Source organism: Rhinolophus sinicus, chromosome 11 (genome assembly GCF_057876585.1).
Source record: "Rhinolophus sinicus isolate RSI-liver-muscle chromosome 11, RSI-T2T, whole genome shotgun sequence".
In the NCBI taxonomy this organism is placed as follows: Eukaryota; Metazoa; Chordata; class Mammalia; order Chiroptera; family Rhinolophidae; genus Rhinolophus; species Rhinolophus sinicus.
The window spans coordinates 12486750-12514467 of NC_142511.1; the positions used below are offsets into that span (position 1 = coordinate 12486750).

The 27718-nt window shown below is 49.3% G+C and overlaps 2 protein-coding genes across 5 annotated transcripts in view; one reads left to right on the plus strand and one right to left on the minus strand.

Moving 5' to 3' along the window:
* The window catches only part of SMG7 (SMG7 nonsense mediated mRNA decay factor), a 64562-nt gene extending 61728 nt beyond the window's left edge, over positions 1-2834 (plus strand). For all 4 annotated transcript variants that reach the window (XM_019738179.3, XM_019738346.3, XM_019738104.3 and 1 more), the window contains one exon: positions 149-2834. In XM_019738179.3, the coding sequence (XP_019593738.2) occupies positions 149-262 (114 nt within the window). In that variant the 3' untranslated portion in view covers positions 263-2834. The remainder of the gene's footprint in view (positions 1-148) is intronic.
* Positions 2765-27718, minus strand: NCF2 (neutrophil cytosolic factor 2). Its single transcript, XM_019738480.3, has 15 exons — positions 27393-27718; positions 25514-25596; positions 18836-18944; positions 16605-16739; positions 15600-15707; positions 14360-14419; positions 12908-12951; positions 11254-11395; positions 10983-11051; positions 10132-10207; positions 8417-8442; positions 7845-7996; positions 7600-7711; positions 6444-6621; positions 2765-4116 (listed from the first exon to the last, which is right to left on the minus strand). Exons 1-15 carry the CDS (start codon positions 27564-27566, stop codon positions 4004-4006), a joined length of 1581 nt encoding a protein of 526 aa, XP_019594039.3. The 5' UTR covers positions 27567-27718; the 3' UTR covers positions 2765-4003.

Consider the following 27718-nt stretch of genomic DNA (forward strand, 5'->3'; position numbering starts at 1 on the left):
AGTGACTTTTTCTAATAGGTGAATTTTTTTTTTAGGGGTGGGGATCTTGGGACATATATGCCTTTATGTTTGGCTGGGATTGAAAAACAAATCCTTTCAGACAAGCAGGCCTTTGCCCTCCGCTGATGAGCTCTGGGCTGTTTTTCAGTCTATCTGGTCCAGTTCCATGATGCATCCTGGACCATCCGCTCTGGAGCAGCTGTTAATGCAGCAGAAGCAGAAACAGCAGCGGGGACAAGGCACCATGAACCCTCCACACTGAGGTCACAGTGGCAACCCTGGGAATGGAGGCTCCATAAACCATGGCATGTTGGGTTTGCAGGACTGGCCCACACAGTCCCCTGCAGGTGGCAGCCCTCTTTTCTGTTTTTTGCTGTCGAGAGGGTGTAAGCGTTCCACCAGCCCGCTGAGTGTGCACGAAATGTCCGCAGTGCAACAAAAAGTAAAACCACCAGGAACTCTCCGTCCCCCCGGGGCCTTCCGGAGGGAGAGAGGAACTGCTGTTTGTGTCACTCAGTTACCTGATATCACCGCCTCTCACCTCTCCACTGTGCATGTCCCCAGCCACATGGGAAGTGAAAGCTGAGAAGGGAAGGCAGATGGGAGAAGCCAATGGGAACTTCTCAGTCGTCCTTTTTTCCTCTTTGGGGAATAAAATAGGAATCCATTCATGATTACTTTGCTGACTGAGAATGTAGTAGAAATTATTCCTAAACATCTTTATTATTGTTATTACTCTCAGTAGTAAAAAAAAAAAATCACACTGAATTCTTCCATACACAGATGTGCTTCTTCTAGTCAGTGTGTAGCAAGGAAAGCCCCGTTCACTGCTCCTGAGAGGTTGGTGGTGACAGGATGGGGAAACGGACCTCTTCAGCCAGTGGAAATGTTTCACAAGGGCGAGTCCAAGGTCTCAGCTCTCGCCCCGAAGGTTCTAGTAGGCCCTCCGCTGGCCTGGAGACTCCAGCAGGAAATGCCCTTCACTCTGTAGGTGCTCGAGCCCCAATCGAGGAGGCAGTGTCGGTGGTGGTGCTGGGCTGGGCTAGCAGACTGCTGTAGGGTTTTAAATTAACATTTTTGATTCCTGTACATTTTGCAGTAGCAGAGCAAGCAGTCTCACAGAAGGCAGGCCAGTCCACGTATGGCCTGACGTTTGCATAGGTAGAAGCTTTCAGTGTGGTTATTTTTTGTTTGGGTGGTTTCTGTGCCCCTGTCCTCCCCACCTCCTCCTGGCCCTCCCCCCATCCTTTTCCTGCCCTACGCTGTATGCCAGTAATTGTTTTTACTCCTCATGTGTGCAACATCTCGCCAAGAAGCGACAGCATGGGGTCCAGCAGTTGGGGCCCACACGACAGTCTGAAGAGGAAGGAAGCGGCGGCCTCGGCACGGCCCGCAGAGGGGCCGGGCGCCCGCCCAGCTGCAGTCTTCCAACCTCCACTTTCAGAGTGAAGTTCAAGGCAACGCGGACACGTGCATGCGTCGTGCACAGGAGAAAACACAATGAAGTCCATTCTGGGAAAGGCGGACGAAAGGAACATAAACTTATTTGATATTTATTAGAAGAAAGGAGGACTTTTGAAAAGGTTCTCGTGTAGAAACCGAAGGACAGCATTTCTGTTAGTCATTTCCTGGAAAAGTAATATTTTAAGGGGAAATTATGGAAACAATCGAAATGTCCAATTGCTGTGCTAGTGGTAGGGTTTCTTTTCTGCGAGGTCTTTCCTTTGTGTGTGTGTGTGTGTGTGTGTGTGAGTGTTGGTGTGTGCGCGCGCACGCCTGTCTGCTCTCCCGGAAGGACGGGGTGGTGTGTCTGACTATGGTGTTACTGTGGGACTTCAGAGCTGGAAAATGGCTGCAGAGCAAAGCACATCCAGGAGCCGCCGGGTGTCACTGGAGTCTGGGCCACCCCAGCAGTGAGAAGGGTGGAGATTCATGCTCGTTGCTCTTCAGAGAGACAGTGGTTGGAGTCCCATATGCTGGCATTATCGCTCTCTTAGTTTGATGTGGTGTTTGGGGTTTATTTTTGTTCTTGTTCGGGTTTTTTTTTTTTTCTTTTGGAAGGTCTAAAAAGGTGAAGCCCCCCCACCCAATGGCAGTATGCAACCCTTTGTGCTTCTCTCCGTCCCCAGCCTTGTGTCCACCTTTTTCCCAGTCCCTGCCTCCCAAGCCTCTGTCCTGCTGCCTTTACCTCCTGTGTGAGTTTCAGCTCTGCGTTCAGGCAGCTGCCACATTCCTAAACCATCAGTGAGTCTTGCACCCTAGACCAGCTAGCTACCCAGGTTCCCATCTCACTCCTAGTAGCGCCCACACCCCATCTGCAGCCCCATTTCTGCATGAGAGTTTGGTGTTGGGATGTTTTCTGACTCTTGGGGCGGGGCTCCTCGGCTTCCGCTCCTCAGTGTGGAGTAATGAGGGACAGGAGAATCTTCATCAGAAAATGGTTTTGTGTCGTCAGCTTTCCTTTGTGTTCTGTTTTGTTTGGGGTTTTGTTTAGTTTTGTTTTGTTTTGGTCTGTCTGCAAGACCTGCAGCTGCTGAAATCAGCTTTGCCTTTAATTAAACCACGTTCTCTCCAACCAGATCTGTGTAGAGATGGTCTCTTTTCTACCCTAAAAGAAAATCCAACTTGAAAAGCAAGAATTTAAACTACTCAGAAGTCATCTAGAAGAAAGCAAAGATGGTCAGAATTCCAATATGCTTCAGGGTTATTTTTGCTTCTAGTAGCATTCCAGACCAGTATGCATTATATGGAAAGGGATGATGGGTAGAAAGAAACTGTCAAAATGATTTTATTTAATAAATAAAGAATGGCTTATGCAAAGGAGTTAACATCCACCATTTTTATCCCTGTTGTCTCTGTTTATAAGCAACTCAGAGATAGTTTATCCTTTTGGCCCATAAAATGCACTGTCTGAGCAACAGTAAGTATTCTTAGCCTTTGGGGTGCATGTTTGGAGTTGTATCTTCAGCAGTGGCCGTCAGAAACCAATGCCATAGCGCTCCAGTCTGCGCGTTCACACTGCCCAGCTATCCCCTGCCTCGGTGTTGATTCAGTCCACACCTCATTTCCTAACTCTGCTTTTCACAAGGACCTACACCAGAAAATTAACAAAGCTGTGTATACTCTACAAGAAGAAGGGAGGGAGGAGGGGAAATGAGGCCAAGCCCTAAGGAATCCGTCTCCCAAGGTAACCCTGAAAAGCAGGCCATTTGGTTAGGTGATAACCAAAATAAAACCATAGCATTTTGTCATGGGTACTAGTATTATGTGTATTATAAAATGTTAACTAATAGGATACTACAACCCAGCTGGCTTCCTGAACACCCCTTCTTTTCATCACTTGTGTTAGTGGCAGACACTCAGTATTGAACTTTTAACAAGTGTTCCTCTCTGAGAAGGCATGAAGGGGTGGAATTCTGGTAGGATTTTAATTCTCCATGGAATTGAAAGTTGTATTCCATGGGAACTTAACTCAGCCTGGGTTCCATTTAAACAACGAGACTTAACAAGAAACGTTAATTGTGTGTGTGTGTGTGTGAGCCTTTTGAATGACGTGCAGGCTTCCTTCAGGCCCCCGGAGTCTGACAGTGTCACAGCCGTAGTTCTCACTGAGGCCTGCATTCTGACATTCTGAGTGGCTTATTTTTCTACGTTTATTTTTGTCACACAGACAAGTATGCCAACAATTACTGTACAACTCAATGAATTTCTCACAAAGTGAACACATCTGGGTAGCCAGCACTCAGAGCAAGAAACATCATCAGCACCCTGGACCCCTCATGCCCTTCTAGACACTTCCTACCACTTCCCCCATCCCACCCCCCCCAAGGTAATTATAGTCCCAAATTCTCTCATCATCGTCTAATAGGTTGCATTTCAACAGGGAAAATGGATGAGTAAACACTTCAAAGCCGCAGTGATCTCAGTACAGCGTGCTGCAGAGGCATTCTAAAACTTACAGATGACACAGTCTCTTCTTCAACTTCGCCTGTTGTGAAACGTCCTAGACGCCTCTAGCAGTGCTTTCCAGGTCTGTAGTGGCACGTTCTTCAACAAAAGCCTTGGGGAAAATGCCAATGTTCCCTTTGCACTCCCCTTCCAGCCATTCTTCATTCACTGATAAAGTTGGAAAAGTACACATTGATTTCTAAAACCAGTGTAGGAAAATTGCCTCATCTGGACATTCCACCCAGATCTTTTGTCAGCACTCTACCCCCTGTTGTGCTAACAGAGAAAAGTCAGTGTTGGAAAGTGATGTGAGGGAAGAGTGAACATAGGACTTAGCCATCTTATTGTCCATGCCTGTCTTAGACATGATAATGGAGGAATAGAATGCAGAAGAACGAATTAGATTTTTTTTTAAGGAAATAAGATGAAAGGAATTGAACAATGACTCTTTAGATATGATTTTTTTTTTTTAACAGAAGAGAGTTTTGTCTGAGCTTTGCTGGGAATGTTTGTTCTGATTACAAGAAAGGGACATGCCATTGGTTAAATATATTGCTTACGATACTCCACTAGTGGAAGATCAAAGAATTGAGAATTGGAACTGGTGATGGGTTCAGTCCATGTTTGTGATACAAGTATTTTAATAGCTCCTGTTTTGAGCCTTTAGTAAATCAAGTATAGGCACTGTACTAGGATATGTATACATACACTCACTTCATACTAATTTTCTTCTAGATAGTACCTCCATTTTACTAAGGAAAAAGAGACCCAGAGAGATTAATGGCTCATTTGGGTTCACTCTGCTGATGAATATCAGACAGCTTGGGTATGACGTACTCCAGAGCTCATCAGCCAGACCCCACAACCCCAAGTCAGAAGTCATCTGCATGTAACACATCTAGATGAGACACGAGATCTGCTACTTGGATCCTGTCCCCAGACACTTAGTTGGTGTGGGGTAGGGATGGGCATTAAAGTTCTCCCAAGGTAATTCTGATTACAAACCACTGTCTTGAGCTTTCCTACTTAATAACAAGAATCATGGACTGGAAGCATTTGCTTGTCCTGGATTCTGGGAGCATTTTAGAAATGCAAAAGATCAGGCCCTACCCCAAACCTGAGTCAGAATCCATTTAAACAAGATCCCTGGGTGATTCACGTTAAAGTTTGAGGAACTTTGTGATAAAACCATCTCAGCTGTTGAGTACAATTTAACTCACCCCCAGCCCCACCCAACATTTATGCTGCATTCTGTTTTCTATTTAAGTGTTAACGATAAAGATTTAAAATACATGGGTACTTGCAGAGTTAAACCAACTTACACGTGTACATTACATATCATAATAAGGAGTATACCATCTTATCTCCATATCTACCCAGAAGTTTTCCTGTATGTTCCCTTGTTTTTATCTCATCCCCAGCCCCTTCCCCCTTCCCACTACCATCACCGAAAGCTCTGGACAATTCAGCTGGTTGGTTGATAGTGACACTAAGAAAAGGGCACACGGAGTTACTAGACCCAATTCTTACCGTTGAGTTTCCATTCTCCCTTGTCGGAAGCTACGCACGGGCAGTGCACCTGGGTTCTATACTTCACTACTCATATTTTGCGTTACGTATCACATGCTTGTATACTCACTCTCTACCCCCATAACTTAGAAGTCCCTTGCTGTCATTTTTTGATCTGTTGGGCTTTCTGTTCGAACTGGTAATAGTATTAGATTTTTACTCCTTTGCGTTGCTTATGCACAGCATGTGAACAAAGCTGTTGTTGGGACTCTTGTTTGACTCCAGGTAGAGAAATAAGACTGTCAGACCTTGAGTTTGAACAGCACTTCTCAGGATAGTCAGTAGACCAGAATCTCCAGGAAGCCTGTTAGAGATACAACTTTGTCGTTCCCATCCCAAACCTGAATCAACATCTCTGGGAACTGGGCCAAGAAATTGTATTTAACAAACTCTTTAAAGGATGCTTGGACGTGCTGTAGTTTAAGAAGCACTGTTAGAACTCTCCACACGGTTTCAATTTTCAATGTGTTTGATTCCTACCCGAATTAAGAAAGTCATCAGAGAGACAGCAATTCTGAATAGCTGAGCTTTTAAGACAAAATTGACCCCTTCTACCCAAAATTGACCCTCTTGAGAAGGTCATAGAGCCATGGTTTGCAGAAGATAAGTATCATTTGGCTTGGTGCAATGGCAAAATGATTCCAGCCACCTTTGGGAATGAGAATCCATGCCTTCTAAAACGTAGCCATCTTTAAATGTAAATGTACTGAAATGTCATCTAAGTCAGCGATCTTGCTTCCTTGCCCATACAGCACCAGATGGGAAGGCAGAGCATTCAGTTCTGCTCCCTCCAGCTGAAAGTTAGGGAGGACGTGAAAACCACTGGCTAAAGTTTGCTTTGTAGGTTAGTGATCTTTTCTTCCCTCTGCCCTTGAATTTATTTCTGCTAACGTGAATTAGTTTCCATAATTCAAGGTAGCACTTACACATTGATATAACCTGGATGACGTCTCCTTCCAGAAACTCCAGGTCTTCTGGTTGGGTGGCCTCGTAATTGAAGAGTGCTACCACTTTGCTCCCTTCCTTAAGCTGAAGTTCCGGTTTCTGGTTTTTAGCATCAGAGTGTTCACTTTCCTTGGGTTCGTCTGGAAAGCCTTGGTCACCCTGAAGTAATAAAAGGCCTGTTAGTGTCCCTTACTTCGTGGCCAGTGAATCTCATCACTGAAGGAATCAGTCAGTGGAATGTCAGCGTAGCACCTGGAATGTAAACTCAGAAAAGTTTCATCTTTTGTAAATCTTTGATCAGTGCCTAGCGTAGACCTGGTTACTGGATACTGGATGACTGGATACATGAAACTAAAAGGTCTGCAGGACCATCTAGTCTTAAAATCCTACTGAAACCTTAGAGTACTCCTGAAAAAGGTAGAACAGTTACATTTCACATAGAGAAACAGGTTGAGTCACAAGTAAGTGACAATGCAAAGTCAAACCTGGGTCTTAACTCAAGCCCAACACCCTTTCCCCAGCACCCACAACACTAGGACCTTGTTAGAAATGCAATTTTTCAGCTCTATCCCAAACCTACTAAATCGGAAACCCTATGGGTGGGACCCAGCAATCTGTTTTAACAAGTCCTCTAGGTAATTCTGATAGTTGTTCAAGTTTGAGAACACTGCACAGAGCCACACTAGCTTTCTAAGGCCACGAAACCACGAAAAAGACTTTTCTTATATATATAACTGCACATTGTAATCTCCGTTGTGGTCATTTTTGACCCACGAATGCTGAAGAAGGAGGCAGTTTCTAGAGATGTGCATCATAGAATCTAAAGTCAGCGTTAGAAATCCTGCGAGGCTAAATGCCAGAGTGAGTGTTAAAGGTTCTCGTTTCCTAGTGCTGTTTGCTCCACCCGTGGCAGATGGTCTTCAGGGAAAGGCCACACAGCAAGGTGGGACTGGCCCCAGGGAGGCCCAAGACCTAGGTAGGTGTGTGCCCCGCCCAGCTCCACTGTTCACCACCAGTGTAACCTCTGACCCTCAGGTTCCTCACTGAAAATGAGTGCTTGATAAAGGTTGAATTTTTGTTGAGGAAGTGACCCAAGAGAAACACCACCTGAGCTGCCCTTGGGCCCCCGGCACTCACCACTGTGTTCTCACACCACAGAGTCAGGCAGTAGTTTTTCACTTGGTCCCAGGCAGCCTTCATGCTGTCTTCAGAAAGGGGCACCAGCTCATTGCTGTCCCGCGGCCGATAGCTGGGGAAACGGTGAGTAATGACTGAAGTCAGAGAACATCAGTGCAAACCACCCCCCCCCCCTTCTGTCCTCCAGGCCGGCGCCATGTCCCCAGCTGTAGGCACTGCTACCTGCATCCCTGCACGGACCTCACCTCAGCTTCGTGTGCTCCGGCAGGAGCTCCAGTTTCTTGGACACCAGGTCCCGGACCTGGCTGTAGGGAAGCCCGGGCTGAGTCTCCATGAGCACCGTGTACTTGTAATGCACCTTGAGTATGTAGGGCATCGGGACTCGGAGCTTTACTTCCTGAGGGCAGAGGAAGCGCAGGGAACTCACGAGTGTCCGAGGCGTCCTCTTAGCAACACCCCGGTTCACCGCAGCTTTACTGGCAGCACAGGGAGTACAGTGTGTAGCTCGGGGGCACCAAGTAACGGTTTCTAAGTAACCTGAAGGGCCTTCGGAAGTCCTCTGACCCAGCTCTTACTTGGACAGGAATTCCCACTGAGCAAGATCTGGCCCACCAGCTATGGGCCTGTAGGAACTGTGTGTGTGGGGTTCGGGGAGGAGATTGTTGAGGGGGTCCCTAGCCCATGGCCTGTGTATGGTGGCAGTCGGTCTGCCCTTTCTTGGGGACTGTTTCTATAATCCAGGTAGACAAGCCCGCGATGGACAACCCACGTTCTTCCACTCCCTGCCACTTGAAATAGTACAAGGGGAAAATGTTACCTTGGGCTCTTCTTTTTCTTTCTGACCTAAATGGAGAAGGTAAGGAGTAAAAAAGATGAATGAACACTCTTGGCCAGCCTCTGACGTACATAGCATGAAACCTCTTAGCACAGGGCACCCAACTTCATACCCTTTAATCTCGGGGGTGATTGTTACCCTTAATAAACCTGGGGAAAAGGTCACTCCAGGGAAATGTGAAGAGCAAAGCCATGAACACACAAAGGAACCCAGTCTGCTTCTAAGGAGCACATGGGTAATTATCAAAGGACTGTCACATCCTCACCAACCCATGGGGTCAACAGAGATCCCCAAGGTCAGTTAAATCAGTGGGCTCCAAAGCAAAGAAAAACTGTGAGATGAGCCAGGGGCCATAAGAAGAAATGTTAGAACAATTTATTTTGACCTCGTCTTTTATTTTTGTGTATGTTTTCTAATGTGCATAATATATAAATACGGCATATAATTTATATGAGAGAAGTATGCATAAAGATATTTACTATAAGGGGTTCATGATAAAAAAAGACCACTGATCTCAAACCCACCTTGATCATTTGAATCACTTGGGAGGTGTTTTACTAGAAATAATGATTCCTAAGCCCAATTCCAGCCCTAAAAATTCAGAATCAAAGGCCTCGGAATCTATATTCTTAAGATCTTCCTAGATTAACATGTGGTCCTTGATGGGCCCCTGGACAGAAAAACAACCTGTCAAGGATATTTGAGGGGAAATTTGGAGAAATTTGAATAGGAAATAGACATCCTATAACGTTATCTTAGTGTTAAATGTCCTAGACGTAACTAGTCCTAGTTGTATCCGGGTTATACAGAAAAACATCCCTCTGAGGAGATACATGCTGAAGTGGGGGGTGACACATGAGTCTTACTCAAGTGGCTCAACCACTTGATAAAAGTTACGGGGAAAGAGGGGAGCAGGCGAAGTACCTGGTGCAAAATGGTAACAATTGGTGAAACTAGGTCAAAGGTATTCTCGTGTTTTTTCATACTATCAGCTTTTCTGTGGGTTTGACATTTTCTAAAATACTAATGGGTGTGGGGAGCATCCCAAGCGATTCTAATGATCGGGTGGGCCTCACAATCATTGATCTAGAATCTGGACAAACCACGTGTCAGTGCTTCTCTACCACACACTTATTCAGAATCTGCTTAAACTGCATCAGTGACAAAAAGGGCATTACTTCCCAGGGCAGCCCTCTCCACACATGGGGAGGGTCTCCCTTTCGCATCTGCCTCTTGGTTCTTTGTCCCTCGGGGCTCTGCAGAGCAGTTTCTTTCCCAGATAGAACTCCTCAGACCTTTGGAAAGAGCCACTCCGCCCCCTCTGAGGTAAACCTGTGCCGTTACTTCAACCGTTCCTCCTGGGACAGGGTTTCAATGTTAGTGACGGAGGGGTGCGGTGACTGCATGAGCTGGGACACTCACCACCACCCCCTGCCCGTCCAAAGCAGCTACATTTACCCGAGCCCCATGAGTGTTCTGGAGCAGGTGGGGACAATGGGGCATCTGCCTCCTGTGTTTGGGGTGGGTGGGTGGGTGGTGCAGGAGAGAGGGGCTCTAGGGCTGTAGTCATTAGCAGAGTGGCAAGCTGAGAAGAGAAACCAGAATTTCCTGGAAGGCTGGGAGAGCAATTGTCCGTGAGGAGGCAGCCTGGAGTGCTCCAGCACCCAGGCCTAGGATGTCACTCCAGGGACACTAACCTGGTGACAACGGGGGTCTTCCAGGAGCACTGGAATTCGGAGGAGATGGGATATCAGACTCGGGGGAGGTTTCCTCCTGGAGGTGACAGGAAGAGATGGGGAGAACCTTCATTCAAAGTTCTTAGGAGTAGGAGTGAGGGGCCGGGGGAGACCCTGCAGACCCTCATGAAATGGATGCAAATGATCCAAAAGTTGGAGTCGTGGTGACATTCAGGGGAGACTAAGGAAAGTGTGGCCTAAAAGGGGAGGCCAGGTTGGTCTGGCGAAAGCAGACCCCAGTAGAAACAAGAATGCTAGCTTCTAACTCTGTGTGGCGTTTAAAACATTTCGCGTCACCTGGATGTAATGACCTGACCAGAGACGGCCACGTCCACGGGGGATAACTGGTTGCACAGGCTGGAGAGGGGAGGCTTCTGAAGGGAGATGGAGGGGGTGGTGGCAGCTCCAGAAGCAATGACAGGCAAGGCCTAATGCATTCATTGCTCTACAGCAGACTTTTTTTTTTTTTAAATGGCATTTTACCAGCCGACACATTGACTGTTCTTCCAGGTGAAGAGGACCTTTCTGGGAAGACCTAACCTTCATGTACTACAGGCTTTGGGTCTCAGGTCACCGCTGACCAGGGGGAATCTCAGAGGTGGCTGGGCCCAAGGGGCCCCGCAGATGCATCCATTCAGCATATGTGGGTTTGTTTTCCCTCCTCCCCAGGTTCAGCTCTGGGCAGCTGGGGCCAATTCAAGGCAGGCTCAGGGATCGTGACAGCGCCTTTTCCACACTGCTCTTCTCCCCTCCGTGGAGAGGTCTGTCAGTGGTGGGGGGTGGGGGGATGGGAGGCCTGGGCACTCCATTACCTGGGGCTGCTGCTGAGGATGGATCCGCAGCTCGACAGGTTCAAGGTAGTTGCAGGGCACAAGCCCCTTCTGCAGGGGACATCACGGGATCAGAACGGGGGACTAAAGATGGCACTCATCCGTACCCGCAGCGCAGGCCAGCCCAGAGACATGGGGGAAGGGAGGGGTTACAGACGGGAGAAGGTAGCAGACACAGCTCCTCAGAAAGCTCCGCCATTTGCTGCCAGGATCCCATGCCCGAAAAGCCCCCCCCCCCCGGGCCCCTGAATACCTGCCCATTGAATATGACCGTAGCCCAGTTGTCATTGCACTTCTTCAACACGAAGACGATGTTCCCTGGCATGACCTGGAGCTCCTCCGGTGTCTCAGGCACAAACCCGAACAGCACGCGGTGGGCCTCCCCTTCCAGAGCCCTGCAGGGGCAGACACGAGTCCCCTCACGGTCTGGCCTGGACCGCATCCCCCCATAGCGCCATGAGACAAGCACAGTGGACTTGGAGCCGGGAGACGCGCTCCAGACACCCTCTGACTCATCTAACTGCCCATGTGACCCAGAGCGGGGCCTGCCTGCTGGGTCTCCTGAGAGGACACGGTCAGAAACTGCACATGAACGTGCTGCACAACCGAATCCACAGTGGGGCAAGAATGAACGAAAGAAAATAACAGGAGATGGTGAGGCCTTGTGATCCTTGCCCTCCCCTCCCTTCTGAGAAGGACGTTTCCCGGACATGCTTGGTCAGCTCCAGCTTCCGGGCTGGAGTGGATCAAGTGAGTGTGGCTGGGAATGGCTCAGGTGGGAAGGCAGGTGAGCGCCAGCTGGTGAGGAAGATGAGTTGGGAGGAGGGAAGAGAAAGCACCGAGAGCCAGCGCTGGGTCAGGTAGGCACACAGGGAAGCGGACTTGTGCTGGGCGGGTGAGCTGTGTGGGAGGGGGTGGGGGATGCGTAATGAGGTGCTGAGGCTGTCTGCTCTGAGTTATGCAATGTCATTTCCCCTTGACCATTTTCTCAAGACCGGCCTTGCTCTTCAAAGCTCGGGGGCGTCCCATGTATGCCACTTTGGAATGTGTGACCGAGAGGCTGGCTTCAAGGAGGCCTGATGTGTTGGAGTTTCACATCCCTCCACTCACCTGGGGCTTGCTGGCTCCCTCCCACTTCCCACTCTGTTACTTTCCCCTCAGCCCTTCTTTCTGTTTCCAAACATTGTGTCCGTTTGCATAGGGGACACAGACTCCTCCAGCAGACGGAGTGTAAGAAGGGGCTAATCCAGTCCTCTCGTTTTCACAGTTGCTTTGGTACTTTTTCACTTTTTAAAAACCTTTCTTTATTGGGTAGGGGAGCTGCCCCATAAAGGCCTGCTTCCTTATTTAGAGATGATTCTTAAGGAAGCTGTAGGTTATGTCATTCTTTGCTCCTCATCTTACAGAACAATGACTTCTTTTTCTTGAGTCCTTCCTCTTCTTTAGAAAATATGTGCCAATAGGGAGTGAAAAACAAACACAAAGGAAAGGACAGACCATTTTAGTTTCCCACTCTGCTCGCCTGACTCCAGAGAGTAAGGGGCGCCCAAGGGGAGGCCGTAGTGGAGCAGAATTGCTCTTCAGCCCTAGGCCAGTGTTCCGGCCCCCATGGGGTCGAGGGGGCTGTGTTCCGCAACAATGCCTCACTCTATGTGTACATTGACATGGGGACACAGAGACACCACGTAGCTCCAGCCAGGGCCCCACGGTCAATCCCACCATCGACGCGATTCCCATCCCCACCATATGGCTTCACTCTCACCTTGAAACAGGAGGAGCCAACAGACTAGGCTAAATTCCACAAGATTTAGACCCTGACCCCGGCTTCGTCTTCTTCACCCTCGTCTATTGCCATCAGTTCAGGCTTGGAGCTGGATATTCTGCGTGTGGTTCTGCATGTAACTTACCTGAAGATCTCCGGCGTTTTGGGTCTGGGTGGAGGCTCAGCTGCCTATTGGACATTCAAGAGAAATGAAGGAGGGCAGGGCAATAAAGAAAGGACGGGGAGAGAGAACAGACTGTTAGTGGTAATTCGAGTCTTCTTCCAGGCCAGAAAAATCTAAGAATGCATTTCTGGCTGCATCAGAACACTGTCTAGGGAGGGGCACCGCAGACCTGGACTGGACACTGGAAAATAACACCTCCCACCAGCTCGCTCCATACAGGTTTCACCAGTACAGCAATGGTCTTCAGTCAGACCTTTTCCTGGAGAAGTTTAGCTGTCACAGAGCAACATGGCGCCACAAGGGTGCTTTTGACCTGGAGCTCTGTCTTTTTCCTAGGATGTTTTCCAACAGTTCTGTTCTATAATTAATGTCAACTGTATCACATGACACTGTAGGTATTTAAAATCAACTGGAGACCCACGCACCAGGCACGATTCTCCTTTCCATGCGTGTTCCTTGTTCTATCCTGAATACCATGGAGCCTAGTTCGCTGGGCTTCTGCCCCCTCTGGCTGCTCTGAAGCCCAAGGGACTTCCGCAAGGTCTTCCGTGAGAAAGCCCAAAGAATCTGGAACCTCGCTCCGTCTTCCTTTGTTCATCCCGCTCTCCAGAGCCCCAGGGTCGGTCACCTTCTGGGCCAGCAGCCATTCTGTCATTATTGTGACCCTGGTCTGAATGCCAGCGCTGTTCCCGGGAGTGAGCAGGGGTGTGCAGACTGGCCCATAGGCGCCCTGCTCAGACACCCCCCTCCCCCTGCCAGTGCTGAACAACGCTCCTGCCACTCGTGGAGCTCTTGCAACACAGCCTGAATTCTCCTCAGCCTGTCTCACCCTCTGCCATTCACAAAGAAGCTCTGGTTTCGCATTTCTAGACCTCCTGTCATCCAGTCCACCTGGAACCGTGTCTCTGAGCCCGGCTTAGGCAAAAAGCTAAGCCTAAGCTTAGACCCTGCCTGCGTTGCTGAGGGAATCCTCTGCACACAGGCAGATGGGCGCAGCCAGCAGAGCGCATGGCCTCAGGCCCAGACCCCCCACGGGAGTTGCCTCCTAGCCCCTGTAGCTGAAAAGACGCATTGTTAAAAAAGCTTTAATAGCTTGCATTTCGATTTTCTGAGAGAAGGGGTGAGGCTTCAGGAGAGATGATCAACAGTTTTCTTAGAACTTGAGAGAAGCGAAGACTGGCCTTTTGGGGGAAGCTGGAAGGTTGATTTCTGAGGACTTGTGGTTAAGCCTACTACTGAACTTATTCCTCTACCAATCCTGGAACCTTTGACCAGGAACGGCAGGCAGGCTCCCTCGGCAGCACTGAGAGGTCACTTAAAATGAGGCAGCTCAGCAGAAACATTCTCCCCAGCTGGATGATGCACAGAGAGTCCTGGAGACCGAGATACATGGAGAAGGAGGCACCACCTCACCTGAGGCTGCAGAGGGGCAAAGCCTGAGAAATTGTCTTGGTCCACCACAGACGCCACCACCTGAAATGGAGGCAGGAGGGTGTGAGGATTCTGCCAGCACCAGCTCCCCATCCTTCTGTGCTTTCCCCCAAGACCCTGGCTCCATCCTCCCCGCTGCCTGGTTCCAGAGGTGAACAGTGGCTGAGGACTGGCTGGCTGACTCTCTGGGTTCTCTGTTCCAGCAACTAAAGAAGCTGGTACCGGGCCACCCACACTAACCCAGCAGGCCCACTCTCTCTCTTTTTCTCTTTTTTGCAAAATTTTTTCTATTGCGGCAAAATTCACAGTGTCACATTAACCATTTTAAAGTGGACACTGCAGTGGCATTTAGTCCTGTCATAATGCTGTGCAGCCACCACCTCTAGTTCTAAAACACTGTCACCAACCCCCAGAGAAATGCCACACCCATTAAGCAATGGGTTCACATCCCCTCTCCTCCTAGCACCTGGCAATCACCAATTCACTTTCTATGTCTGTGCATTTACCTGTTCTAGACAGTTCATATAAATGGAATCGGGTAACATGGCTTTTGTGTCTGGCTTCCTTCACACAGCATAATGGTTTCATGGGTTTTCTGTGCTATCAGTTGTATTGGTACTTCATTCCTCTTTTTCCCATTGTGTGGCTATATCATATTTTGTTTATCTGTTCATCTGTTGATGGACATTGGGTATTTCCACTAATCCAGGCTCTCTATGGTGCCAGAGCCAGCTGTTTCATTAGTGGACAACTTTAACATACAAATGTATCAAAGTTAAGGGGACTTGAACTGTTTTGGGAGGGGACTATTGACTCTTTTTGGATCATTTCTGAAAGCATTTCAGCCCTGGATTCAGAAGGAGCCCAGTTTAAGAGGCTAATTACAGGGCTGTGGAAGTGGGCATGAAGCCAAAAGGACGCCATGCTGGTCTGTTTCCCTAACATGTTCTGTCCACATTTGGTGAAGCACCTCTTCGCTGTGCTTTCATTCCACTGGCTCCATCCCCAACACTCAGCATCCTGTGCGTAACCCTGCCGCCCTCGCCCAAGGTCAGGCTGGAAGGGAGGAATGAGAGAAGCCTGGAGAAAACAAACTAGAAGCATTTGCCCATCTTTCGTCAAGACCAGACTGTAAACAGTCTCGCTGCCCTCCCAGGGCAGAATCCCTTGGCCTGCCTGGCCCACGCCGCAGGAGACTTTGGGGAGCTGCGCGCCCACCTACCGTTGCTTTGCCGAGGTAATCCTTCTTGACCAGTTGGGCCACTTGCCTCTCATTTGGTCGAAACAGTCTGCCCACTGGGATCACCACGGGCTCATACAGCTTCTGTTTCTGTAACACAGAGACCACAATATTTCCTTACCTGTAAAATGGAGGTAATGAGGCTCGTCCTGCCTCCCTCACTGAATGGATGCAGGGATCCACTGCGATAACCTCACACGAGCACTTTTCTAAACGGGTAAGGACTGGACTTATTTCAGGGTGTCCAAGGAAGGAACAGTTGGTTTCAATATCACCTTACACCCAGAGGCTCTGTGAACATCTGTCGGTGTTGTTTGCTCAGCACCCTCTTTTCCCAGGGGAGCTGCTCCTCTCCTGCTCTGTGTAGCTCAGGTGGGGCTGTCACTCTCAGCATAGAAGGCAGCACAACCACAGCGGTGGCCCAGGACCCAAACAAGGCCCATAACAAGACCCAAACAAGGCTCTCTTGGACTCGGTGTCCACTGACATGGACAGGTCCACGAAGACTGACTGTGCCCCCTTGTTCCTGGTGCTTCGAAAACCTGATTGAAAACTAGCTTCATCTGCAATGTGCTCACACTATGGATATTTTCACCGTTCATTCATATAATCAATGCATTTTTGTGGAGCGCCGTCGTGGGCCTGGAATTGTGCTAGGCTGCGAGGACTCCACAGGGAGCAGGTGGGCACAGCTTCTGCCCTCGGGTGCTGGCTCCAGCCTCCAGCCTTCTGCTCCCCGTGTGCTGCCACAGAGCCCCACTCGGGGCTGGCCGGAGGCCGGGTTCTGCTGTCCCCATACTCCAGGCGTCTGCTCCTCAGTGCTTCCAGATTCAAGATCTGGCATGGAACTATCACCCACATCACTGTTACCCCGAGTTCAGAGTAAGTCAAAGCACCACGTGTATGGTTTCTCAACCCGCCTGGCCACTGCAACAAATGAAAATCCAGTGACATCCTGTCACCACCCCGCTTCACCCACAGGCTTACCCAAACACATTCCATGGCTTTGTCAATTTTGGAATGTCTCGGCTCAGACTTCATGCTTGTAGCCAATGCTAAATGTTCTTCAGCCTTTGTCCATTCCCCCTTCTTGGCGTTCATGAAAGCGATGTTATATAACACCTGGAACAGCAGAGGCCACACCATAGAATGAGAGGCTGCTCCAAATCTAGGTACCAGGAAAGAGCTTGTATGATGCTCCTGGAATGCTGCCTGGTGACCTTTGTCCCTTTCCCAGCTCTCCTGAGAATATCTAAAATATAATACAATCCATCTTGCTACCTGGTCATATCCAGCACAAGGACGGTGTTAAGTAGACATCTGTGTTACATAAATCCAGCATCGTGTGATTCTTTCAACAACCAAGTCAGTTGGGAAGGGACAAGGGCTATTGTGTGGCTTTAAGTATCAAGAAGTGACACGTTCAAGACCCCACTGAAGAGTTGGGAGTAAACTACATGTGTGTCACCTCCCAGACCAGCTCTTGCCACTGAGCCTAGGCTGAAAGACGGGACAGCTGCGGGGTGGAGAGAGAGAGGGTTCCAGGGGCATCGTCCTGCCCGCAACACGGGAGTAACAAGACCGTGATACAGTCACACGGGCATGAGGAAACTCCGTGGGCAAAAGTCTGGTGGAGCTGGAAAGAGACGGCACGCACCAGGGCAGCATTTCCCCTGGGGCAGGCGGGCATAGCACGTTCACCCAAAGCCATAACTTCTCGGGCCTTGAGTTGGGTGGTAGATTCATGAGTGTTTGTTTTGCTATGATGCTCCACAACTTACACACAGAATCCAGTCTTGTGGATGCATCGGCAAGATAAAAAAAAAAAATACAAAATACAACTCGACTCCCTTCTTTGGCTGTTTTTGAGCCTCAGTGAGCTGCTGTCTTCTGCATCCATGACGCTTGGCTGGCCCAGCCCACCCGCCACCACGTGTGCAGGAAGAAAGAACTCATGGCCTTATTTGGCTCTAAGCCACCTTCTCTTCAGACCTTTTTTCCACAGCAGGTTTTTGGTGACTCTGTGACTGGAAAAGCCTGAGCCTCCTTTCAAAAGGGATGGTGTGATTTCTCAGAGCCAGGGTTTGACGCCCCCATGGGGAGGGAGGAGTGGCATTACAAGTAGGGAAATGACAGGAGGGTCCCATGTGGCAGAATGGCAGCAGACTCTGAAAAGTCCAGTTTCATGTGCAGAGAGGCCTGTACAACCGGTATTTTCTGTCCCTGGGTTATTTCAACTTCACTTCTAGGGGACCATCCCTCCCACGGAATTCTGCTTTGATATCACTGTTTTACGATCCTTTCTCTAGAATTACCTGGTCCACCAACCCTTTAATCCATGTAAGCGGTTCTCAGTGACTGGCCATGTGTAGAGATATTTAAGGTGGTCACACTGGGGGTGGGGTGCATCTGGCATTTAATGAGTAGAGGCCAGGGACGCTGCTAAATAGCCTACAATGTGCGGGAGAGGCCCACACAACAAAGAATTATCTGGTCGAACATATCAAAAGTGCCCCAGTGGAGAAACCCTGCTGTAAAAGCTGGCCAAACGCAAACCAGTTGCCACCACACAGCCTCATTTCCTCAGCCTGGGAGCAGTGGAGTGAGCTGCCAGCCTGCCACAGGGCTGGATGGGAACACACGTCCCCAGGGGCCTGGGCAGCTGAAGACTCTTATTATTAGGCCTGGGCGACCCTGGAAACACTTGGCTTCTCCTCCCTGAGAAACTAAAGCAAGAGGACTTGTTTCAGCGATTCTTCTAAATAAAAATGTAGGGATTTTAGTGTGTAAAGCTACTGGGGTATTTGAGGTTTAGGAACGGAGTGGGGAGGGTTGGCTGTGAAATCAAAGCCAGTCACATTTTTTCCCTTTTGGTAAAACAGAAAGTAAGCTTTCCTTCTATGGAAACCTCTCCCAAATCTGTGTTTTGAGCTAGCTGTTCTTTGAGCAAGAGGGGACAGATTTGTGCCAAATTATCCTCACTCTCTCGTTGGGTATCAACCAAGGACACGAGGCCAGACCATTGACAGCAAAGAGCGTGGGCTGTAACTGGGGACCTGAGTGAGGTTACGCAAGATCCTGCATGGAGAATGAGTCCGTGATTTTGGGTTTGTTAATATAATGCTGGCAAGTAGCGCGTCCACCTGAATGATGCAAATTGTTCGGGATACTTTCACAGGCCAACACACTCATGTCCAGGCTGGGCCCTTCCTCCTTACCTCACAGGCAAACAGCTTGAACTGTAGCCCCAGGATCTTGTAATCTATCAGCTGGTTCCCTCGAAGCTGAGTCAAGGCCTCTTTAAGGTCTTTTATAGCTGAGTCGTATCTGCAGGACAGAGGGAGAAAAGAACCCAGTCCAGGGCCTGGAGGGAAAATTGCGGGATCACGTGTGTGATGGCGTCCCTTGATCCTTCCAACTCCCTGGGACAAGAAGCCTTTCCCATCCCTTTTGACCTGCTTCAGTTTTCCCTCCAACCCCAGGTTTCTGCAGAACTCGGTGTGTAAGGCGCCCCCTGCACCCGAGGGCCCCGAGTCTCAGGCAGTCACAGCTGTTTCCTTCTCTGTTGGCTGAATACAACGTGCCCACCGTTCTGACAACCCGCGTGTCACTTCGCAGAAGAGACTTCTCTCCCGAGAGCTCCATGCCCAGCCAGTCCCTGCGGGTCCCTGTACTCGGAGAGCTCATTTTGAATTCTGCTCACTGCCAGCAAAAGGCTAGGCGAGCTCCACACAGAGACGGGCCTCCCAGGGGCCCCCGCACAGCCGCTGACACCCCCTCCAGCCCGGAGCCTTCTCTTTCGCTTCTTTGGGGTCCAGCTTAGCTCTTGGTTTTGTGACCTGCTTAGTCTGCTGTCCTCTCCCTCCTCCGCCACATGCTTTGAAAAACAGAAAAAAGAAACCACCACGTAAGAAGCCCAGTCGCATTTCTAACACTGCTCCTGGCACTGCCTTGTGCTTTCTTGGGTTGGCCTTGTGCTGACTGGTTCAAGGTGTATCAGGGCTGCTGTCATTGGATTCATAGCAGAGAATGGGGCTGGTCTCATCAACAGTGCCCACAGTGGTGTGAGCAGGACCTGGACTACCCATAGCTCCTTGGCCTAACCTTGACCTCCTCAGAAGCCCTGGTGGGAGGGAGCTATTGCTGGGCTGCAGGGTGCGGAAGTGGGGTGAGGTGGGGAATGCAGGGGTTGGGAGGAACAGCAGAAAGCAAGCTACCCCCACCCCTCAGCATCCTGGCCTGGCAGGAACAAATGTGACTGCTGCTTGTGGCTTCTACCCGAGGAACTGAACCGCAGGCCCCCAGGCCACTGTCTGACCCAGAGCTGCCATGTGTGGCCTGTCTTGGAGGCAAGCCTGGAATTTGAGCTCAGGCTGGTGAGGACCCCCGGGTGTGGAGTGGTGTAGTGAAGGCATCCTAGGACAGGGGCCAGGGCACTGGGACGAGATCCATCAGCTCGGCCACTAACTGGGAGACCCTGGCAAATTGTTTCCCTGGCCTCCGGTTCTGCATCGATAATATAAAGAGTGTATTGTGTACAAGGAGCATATTATATTCGAGGAGCGTAGAATACGAGGAGCTCGCTAGTATGTGGTCCCGGATCTAATTTCTGGAGTCAAAGCCACATGGACTTGAGTCCTGGCTCTGCCACTGACTATCTAGTGACAAAGGGCAAGTTATTTAATTTCTCTGAGTCTCTCTTCTCATGTTCCGAATTAGAGAATAACAATAGCCTGTGCCTCCCAGGGTTTTTGTGAGAACTAAACGAGGTGAAGCATTCAGGAGCTTAGGACAATGGCTGGCACACGTAGTAATTTATATTACTATTAATTATTATTATTATTAAGCTCTAAAACTTCAGCAGTTAAATTCATATCCTGATCATTTAGTACACGCTTAACCCTCTCTATTTGTCAGGAGACAAAAATCCAGGGTTGCCAAGCTGGTGCTCTGATCTCAGGGAAGCTTGGCGCTGACCAGGAGGGTGGACTGGCCGAAAGAATCCTAAGGAAGGAGTCCCCAGGGTGGTTGGGGGAGAAGCTGGATATCTGCCACCACTGGGTTTGAAGTAAGTCACACGGCAGCAGTGGCTGTGTACTAATGTAAGGAGGCAGCCTGGGTTTGAAACAGGAGGATGCCTTTCTCTGACATAGCCTTGTTGTTAACGAATACGATTGTAACTCCTATTAAAGCATGCAGGCCCTTCCTTAAGAAGCATTTCAAGATGGTTACACATCCTTTCAGGCATCTCTGCTGCTGCTTTCTAAGCGGAAGATGGGGTGACTGGCTCCAATTCACTGATCCAAGAAGGGAGAGGCAGGTGGAAATGCAGGTGTCCTGTTCCACGGGCACACACAGGGCCGTTGTGTCCCCCTGCCTGTGTGTGAGACACGAAGGTCCTCAGAGGGCACACGTTAGGTCCTGTCAGCTTCAACCTACAGTTGTATCTTCCTCCCTGGCAAGCTGGCGAAGGAGATGAATTTCATCTGTGAAGTGACACTGCTGGTGTCACCTAGTACTGAATGACCCCCCACAAAATCCTTCTCAGAATTCTCCAGGCCATCAAGATAGCTAAAGATCTGGGCCTAGTGGGACGGAGAGAGAAAGAACTGACAAATTATTCAAAGCTCTCTTTTTGTGTTAAAAAGCAGGGCGAGGGACCCCCGCTATATGTCGGTGTCTAAACATGCCTTTAAAAGCATCACCCTGGCAGTGGGCTTCCCCTCAGCCTCCCCCATCACCCCTGCTTTTATCCCCGGGGTGCACCCCAGGGGTATCCACTTTGACACACAGCTCTGCTGCCTGCTGCCCAGGGTCTGAATCAGCTCAGCCTGAAATCCCAAAATAGCATGCAGCCCTGTGTGCCTGTGGGCCAAGCAGTGGCAGCCCCCGCTTCCCTCCAGCCCTTCTTCAGTTCTTTTCAGTGCCATTTGGAACACACAGTGTCCTCTAGGACGCCAAGGTGCTGGGAACACGCGGCAGGGTTCCAGAATGGCTGAGCTGGACCCGCAGTCCCCACGTCCCCCAGGAAGGGGCTCACCAGGGCAGTGGCAACCTTGGGGGGCTTTTCACAAGCTCTGAGCCTGAGAGGGTTTATAATTTTCATTTTTGTGGTACTCCTTGTAAAGGTTTCTTAGGAACCACTGATGTTCCTGATTGTTTCTGTCCTACCCATTGCCCCATGCAGTCTAGAGTCCAGGATAATGGAGAGTTTTGGCAGCGGACAGAAGTCAAAATGCCAAACAGCTCTGTGACAGGGGCAAGAAGTCACGCCCTCCCCAGTTGCAAAGACAGCAGGAAACGGCTTTGCTGTGTTGCCTCCTTGGGCCGGCAACATGTAAAGGGTTCTCTGTTATTATCTGTCACAGACCTAAGATTCATAAACAGCCCAGGACCTGAAACATAGCTTAGAGCTTCCTTCCCCTTCGAGATAACTGGCTGGGGTCAGAGAGGTGAGACAGTGACCCTGAGAAACCACTTGCTTTCTTAGAAATGCTGTCTGACTTTGTCCCGTGGAACTCTATAGTGACAGGACAGCAACACAATGACATCTGAAAGTGGGAAAAACCACATCCACAACATTATTACCCTGAAACAAGTCCCACTGTAACCTGCAGGCATTCCTAACCCACTCCTTAAGAAGTAATTTTCTAGTTCCCTACGGCACTCACTTTAAAATATCTCTTATAGCACTTGCCCCATTCTACCTTGCATGACAGTTATTAGTTCATGCCCTCGTGGGTGTCCGCCTTTTAATGAATAAGTTCCTTAAAGCAGAGGCTATATTTTTCTCGCTTTAGTTTAATTAATTCAATAAGCATTTATTAATGACTCTCCTAGATACTGAAACACAGGAGTGAATAAATAAAGATTTCTACTCCCAAGAAACTCACAGAGCAGTAGAGGAGACAAATATGTGCGCAAATATCTGTCCTAGAGAAGACAGATGTTATAAAAATGGCACCAAAAGGAGTGGTCGCCTCTCTAGTGGTTGAGTGTGGCTGGAGCAAACGGGCAGACAGATGAGTGAGTGGGTGGGCAGTGGCTGGGCCACACAGGAACAGGCAAGAGAATGTGGCCTTTGTCCTCCACTGATGGGATCCACTGGAAGGTCTTAAGCAGCGTCACACTGATTTTTTAAAGAAGATCACTTTGTAATGCAGGTAGAGAAGAAAAGCCTGGTGGCTGGGCCGTTGACTTAGAAGTGATGGTCCCGGTGAAAAATGAGCATCGAAACCAGGGCGGTGCTGGTAGGGGAGGGGAGCAATGGGTGAATGCAAGACATATTTAAGAGGTCAACTTGACAAGGTATAGGAAAAGGGATTCTGGGTGAATCCCAGGTGGAGATTTAGTGAGCAGCTGGTTACAGATGGAGGACAGGCTATGGGAGCAGGTGGGATCGCTAAGGGTTCCTATATGGGCTTTCAGAGGACACTGAACCCCCATGAAATTGCACATAAAATTATGTATATCCTTGTGTGTGTGTTTCTGGGAAGCTAAGCCGTACAGCTCACCATTTCACAACCACTGCTATAATGATAACAGGGAAAAGGGTCGAGAGCAGAACCTTGAAGGGTAGACACCAAAGGCTATGGGTGGAGAAGAGAAAAGGCAGCAACTCAAAAGCGAAGGATAATGCCTCTCTTATGTTATTTTCTCCGTAGGTAGTTGTCGGTAAAAATCGGGTAGATTTTTCTCTCAGATTTAACTACTTTGTAACTAATTGTGGACAAATGGAATCCTAGATCTTATCCCTATACCTTTCAAGCCTTTCGGACTCAGGGACTTGTGGGCATTTTCATGTAGACATTTCTGCTGGGAGCCTTCTCTCTTGCCAGCATCTCTCCCCAGGACAGGCTGTCAGAGCTAATGAAAGGGTGGCCTTGGAGCTTGTCTTTTAAGATTACAGATCAACTGGAGGATTTGCGCTCAGGCTTCCTGTATATTCTGTACGTCTGGAGAACATAGGGGATGAAGGAAGGGGGGAGCGAGACGAAGGATGTTAAGAAGGCAGACGTAGGTGGTTAGCCAGAGGCCTGATGCCACCGGAAGGAAACCTGCATGGTTTCCCCCAATCCCAGGCTGTATCTCCTCAGGTTGCCTCTGTGGGTTTTCTTTTTCACTTCTCTTGCTTAGTCAGGTAATTAATTGACTGCATCTACATCCTGGAAGTCCTCTGAGCTTCTTGTTGCCCCTAGCAACAGCTGAGCCCAGCGGCTTTCCAGGCTGTGATTCTGACCAAACCTTAGGATCAAAGCCTTCCAAGGTTGCACAGGATCAGAGCCCGGCCCCCACTCCCATGTCTGGATGTCCTCTGCAGCCTCTCCTTTGCTCCACAGCACCCTGCCTCACTTGCTGGCATCCGTGCATGCACACACACACACACACACACACACACACACACACACACCGCCCATATCATGCTCTGACCATTTTCACTAAAAGTTCTGAGTGGAAATCTCTGTACACAGTTTGTGCACACTGTGGGGACAGAGCCCCAGAAAGCAGTTTCCAGGCTCTCGGCCTCACGTGGAAAGGTGCTGGCTCAGGTAGTAAACGGCCATCAACTGTGATTGGATGGCCATCAGCTGTGGCTAGCTGGCCGTCAGCTGTAACCAGTGAGCCATTGGCCACTAATATAACTGCTGTGGCTACGCTAGCAGAAAATGGGGGCCTAGCAAGAAGACGGTGGCTGAGCTGGCAAGCGCAGATTGCAGTTAGCAAGTGAGGTTGGTTGACAGAGAGAGAGAAGTTGTGGATAGTGTGGCTCCTGCTTCCTGTGTCTCCAACCCAGTCGCCAGTGAGACTATAGTGGTATGACTCCCCTATCTATGGCTCTGTGGGTGTTCCTTTTTGGCCTCACCATGTCCTGCGTTCTTATGTGGGGAGCGAGAGCTGAGACCCTGCATGACACCCTACATGACACCCTGCATGACACACACTAATGGAACAATTTCTACAAAAGTTTGCCATCCCCTAAAAACACTCTAAGTTGATGCTTAGAATATTTTTCCTTTGTATGTTTGTATGTTTGTTATTGGGGTATTTTGGGGGAGAGGAGTGAAATTGAGATTATCTTTGATATTCCATTTATTTATCTTTTTACTAATCATTTTGTGTTGACTGTAAGCACACCGAAAAATACAAGTAGGCTGATAGAAGAAAATGGAAACCGCAATGATTTCACCACCTGGAGAGAAGTGCTTACAATGTTTTGGTCTATGGCCTTCCAGACGATTCCGTGAAACAAATGGGATTGTGCTGCATATACTGTTTTGAAACCTGTGATTTAAACTTAACATCTACTGTGAACTTTTTTCTTTATTACTACCTGTGCTACTTATTTATCCGTATGAATGTATTCTCATCCATTTGTTAATAGTTCCTATTCTCATTTTGGTGGCTGAATTATATTTCATTGAATGGATTAAACCAGGCTTTTGAAAACACATTCTCACAGAAGGAAGGAAGGTTTTGATGTGATTTCACGATAATCCTCATTGTATGACAGCTCAACACCCACAGTGATGGGCCGTCAGGGGTGTTCCCTTGTCAAAAATTTACAACCAACACCGTCCAGGCTATGGCCTTTCAAGGATGCTGGTGGGGGTGGGAGATAGGCTGAATCCCGGGCCTGTGTTGGCTACCAGGCTCATTGCGAACTATGACACAGCAGATTCACGACCAGGTGGCAGGCCTGTCTTCCCTCCCGGGGCGGGGGGGGGGGGGGGTTCTGCCTCATGTGCTGACTTATTGCATAACTGACTGCTCAGAGAAGGTCCCAACTGCTCAGAGAAGGCTAGGAGGATATTTAACAAACACTCAGTCTAACAGCACTGAGACCCCTCCAGTTTCTCTGCGAACTTGCCCAGCTCATGCAACACTGGACCACTTACTTCTCCATCCGGTAGTAAAGCATCCCTCGTTGGAAGTAGGCCACCGCCAAATGCTTGTCTCGGTTAATGCTTCTGGAGAAGGCCTGCCAGGAGAAAGGATCTGTTTGTGGCCAAGGAGCCAGGCCGTGAGGATGTGTGAGAGCAGCCAGAGGGTGAGGCAAGAAGTGTCTTGAAGGTGGCAGGAAGCTTAGGAGTCAGATACCCCAGGTCAGAATGCCCTGTGTTGTCACTTCCTGGTGACATGGCATCAGGCAAGTTACCTACCGTAATCTCCTTGAAACTTTGTTCTCCTCTGTAAAATGGAGGATATTACTGTCTGCCTTACAAGATGACTAACAGGATTAAAATAATAAAAGTAATTAAATATGGAAATAACAATTCAAATGTTGTATACAGTATTGTACGTCTTTATTCTATAAATATTACACAATTAAAATAATAACAAATAAGAATGCATATAAAACACCAGGAGTAAGGACTCAAATCGGAAACCAAAGAAAGACGCAGAGAACGAGAAGGCCAGAAGCAGAAGAATGCAAGGAGACATCCAGAGCAGTGAGAGGAAGGTGTGGAGGAAGTCAGCCCAGAGATGCATGGGCACAGCCCTGCCAAGGGCCCCGCGAAGGCAGGCGCTCAGCCCCTGCTGGCATAGCTGCCCCAGACTGGCTGCCCGGCTCTGCCGAGCTCTTCTCCCCAACAAGGTGCACTGTCTCCAGCAGCCCTTGGAATCTGGGATGCTACTGTCCCAGCCCCCTGGCAGGCCTTTGAGAAGAGGCCACTGTCCTCCCTCCAGCCAGCCATGGGGGAGAGGGGGCTCGTGTGCTCCTGTCTGCCCAGTCTGGACCTGAGATGGACTCGTCAGTCTGCGTAGGTATTCTAAGCAGCTTCTCTCCTCTGTCGTCTTTGCTCACTGCTGGCCACAGTGAGGACGGCTGTGGGAAGAACTGGCTCTTTAAGTGGGCCGGGGAGTCAGTCATCTGTCCACTCAGCCTTACAAAGACTGGCAGTAAAAGGTAAAACTCAGAACTCACATTTACACCGTGGTGAGTGGAGATGCGAAGTGACAGCACTTTAACAGTTGGTACCTCCCTTAATCCTCAAGATATTTAACCCCTCAAGAAATTGAAAGCCAGAAGTCTACATGACTTGCTGAGGACCGACCAAAAGTCCAGAGAGAGCCAACGCTGGGATTTGATTCTACATCCGCTTCCAAACTCCATACCCTTTCCAGCTCACCATGACCAATCCAAAAGGTGATGTTTGAATGCTCAACCCCATACTCAGGAATGTAAGACAGAAAAATTATTTGAAAAAGATGCAGAGACACCCCACACCGGGCCCCCGGCAGATACCATAAATCAATCATGGTAAGATTTCCTCCTGCCAGCCTCACGTAATTGATCAGAATTGTCATTTGAGTGAAGCCTTGTTTTCTTAAGTGCCTCCTCTCGATCTCCTGGGCAGACAAAGCTCACACACACGAATGCCTTCAGAAGCCAAAGAGGTGCTTTATCATCAGCTGTGAAGCATGAGATGGAAATCCTATGGCCAGCAGGAGTTTACAGAGGAAAACATAAGTAGGGGAGTCTTCATGAAGGGGACAAAGAATGATTCCAGAATGATGTGAATTGAATAGATGGAGAAGAAAGGAGAGGTAACTCACAGCTTGTGGTTCTCAGCCCTGCGAGCCATTAGAACCTTCTGGAGCGTTTGCCCAGGCCCCTCCCCGGGCCAATTAAATCAGGACTTTTGGGGGGTGGGGTCTGGGCAGCTTTGTTCTTGTAAAGTTCCCCAGAGGTTTCTAAACTGCCGCCAGGGGTGGGAACCACTAATTACAAGGGCATGAGGAGGCCCCCCAGGGAGAGGCACCTCCACTCACCTTCTCTGCCTCAGGCATGTTTTCCAGGATTGTGTGCACACAGCCGATGTTGAAACAAATCCTGGAGTGGGGGTCCTGGATGGCGGTGAAGGCGTCCAGGGCTCCCTTCCAGTCCTTCTTGTCAGCTGCCAGCACCCCTTCATTCCAGAGGCTGATGGCCTCAGCCAGGGACATGGTCAGGTACAAACCAGGAGGCTGTGAGCACTGGCAGGAGCAGGGAGAAAATGCAAGGCTCTCCACCAGCAGGGCAGCTCCCGGCCTTTACTTTCTTGGGTTGGTGCTCAGAATGGGGTCCAGCCTCCCTTAAGACAACTTCCCAGTGTTGC

Coding starts and splice junctions, on each gene's coding strand:
- NCF2 (XM_019738480.3), bottom strand. CDS start 27,566: ATGTCCCTGGCTGAGGCCATCAGCCTCTGGAATGAAGGGGTGCTGGCA. Junction 10,208..10,982: donor ATCCTCAGCAGCAGCCCCAG/GTAATGGAGTGC, acceptor TGTCACCTCCAG/GAGGAAACCTCCCCCGAGTC. Junction 8,443..10,131: donor AAGACCCCCGTTGTCACCAG/GTTAGTGTCCCT, acceptor TTCTCCATTTAG/GTCAGAAAGAAAAAGAAGAG.